This window comes from Phytophthora parasitica (genome assembly GCF_000247585.1).
Source record: "Phytophthora parasitica INRA-310 unplaced genomic scaffold supercont2.148, whole genome shotgun sequence".
Taxonomy (NCBI): domain Eukaryota; phylum Oomycota; class Peronosporomycetes; order Peronosporales; family Peronosporaceae; genus Phytophthora; species Phytophthora nicotianae.
Window position 1 is genome coordinate 924 of NW_008649134.1, and position 1,708 is coordinate 2,631.

Sequence of the window (1,708 nt, forward strand, 5' to 3'; positions counted from 1 at the left end):
CGTGGATAACGACACTATCTCGATTGAAGATGCCGATAGCGTGGTTATGAACTGTTAAGCAAATAAGACGAACTTAGGAAAATGAAGGCTACAATGGTACCTAGAAATACGGATTCTTCCCATTAAAGGAGCAAGAGCCTAATAGCATCAAACTATCAGGTCCAAATTACACATTTTACTGACAAGGTAAGGCCACGTTCAGCTGGTATCAATATCTTTCTTAAATCTTTCAGCTCTCTCACATTCGCGTCATCCCGGAATTTTGGAACTCAACGAACCAGCAACGGACACTGACCCCTTGGCAGCTGAATTATCTAGATGAAGTCGGTGCTGCAGATGTTTACGACGAATTCTCAGCTAACCCATTATTATTATTTTGTAACTATGCATCCTTAAACTGTGTAAGATGCCTTCTCTATTGATAAGTTACGAATAGACTGCTACATGTAGCTCCACCAGTTAAGCCAGACGTCAATTAGTTGTCTGTAGTCGGTGCAGCAAAACGGACATGCCCTTATGCTTAAGGTGCGTACTTTGACTGCATGTACCGGATTTAGGGGATAATCCTCTTGAAATGCTATTCGTACTTTGATTTGTAGGGAACCTTTCGTGTGACCGCGTCAAACAAAACGGCTCTGACGAACCTAAGTCCCCGAGATTGGCGATCTGTTTGGAGGGTTCTCAACTCAATGTTTTTTGTATACAATATGTATTTTTTCATATATGATGCAATATTACTTTTAATACAAGTGACTTCGTCCGTATCGAACAAAATGTTACTATTTGGAGTTTTCGAGATAATTGCATCCTATCCATATTCGTACCTAACCGAACTTAAACTCAGCTGTACATATTGCTCGTACAATGCTGAAAAAAGCTCCCAGTCGATTGTTTTTAACATAATATTTCCGAAAATACCTGAATCGAACAGTTCGTATTAGAATATCTGTTAGAAACCGATGTAGTGTGCAATGAAAGATAATGCTGCTCCTGCAAACGGTGAATGAAATCTGTAGACACAATACCATGCATATTGACTTAACCTCAACATCACTGGTTTTCTTGATTTGCTAAACTTCAAAACTTCTTCGAGAACAGAGCGACTTCGTTTAGCTAGACAAAATCTTCCCCACTCTTCCATGAGTCGTTTTTTTTTTCTCTATCTCCCATATTCTCAATCATTATTGAGGGTTTTTGATCTTATGTTTATGCTCTGATTATGCTTCTGACTTTGCCCTGATGTTTAGGCTCAGACTTTTACTGTACCGGTACGACCTGATCAACAACCTACAAGTCTCACTTTCGATTTATCTTCAAGACCCAAACCTCAAGAGCTCTACACAAGAACCAAACGCGTCCGATATACGTACTGCTGTTAGCGATGTGTATTGCCATCGCGTCGTGTGATGCCGTATCTGCATTTGCCACTGAACAAGAAGGTGCCACTGCGCAACGCGCTGCTGCTGAATATCGTGGCACGTCTGGCAAACGGCTCTTAAGGTCTGACAATGCCGCGACTGTTGACGATGGCGTCAGTGAAGAAGAGAGGCTCTTCGGTGTGTCGAAGCTTACGGAGATGGTTAAGAAAGGAAAAACGAAGCTGATTGACAAGCAAGTGCTGTTACAAACCAAGCTGAAGGACAAGCAGTTGTTGCGGAGCTACCAACAACTGCTCAAGGGTGGGTTTTCGGACGAGGCCATCACCGGT

At 42.1% G+C, this 1,708-nt stretch overlaps 1 protein-coding gene across 1 annotated transcript; it reads left to right on the forward strand.

The window, feature by feature from the left end:
- Nucleotides 1-1,508: 1,508 nt before the first annotated feature.
- PPTG_24662 (hypothetical protein) lies at nucleotides 1,509-1,604 on the forward strand (the record flags this gene model as incomplete). The annotated part of the gene is made up of 1 exon (XM_008918152.1): nucleotides 1,509-1,604. One exon carries the CDS (start codon nucleotides 1,509-1,511, stop codon nucleotides 1,602-1,604), a length of 96 nt encoding a protein of 31 aa, XP_008916400.1.
- Between the last annotated feature and the right edge of the window lie 104 nt (nucleotides 1,605-1,708).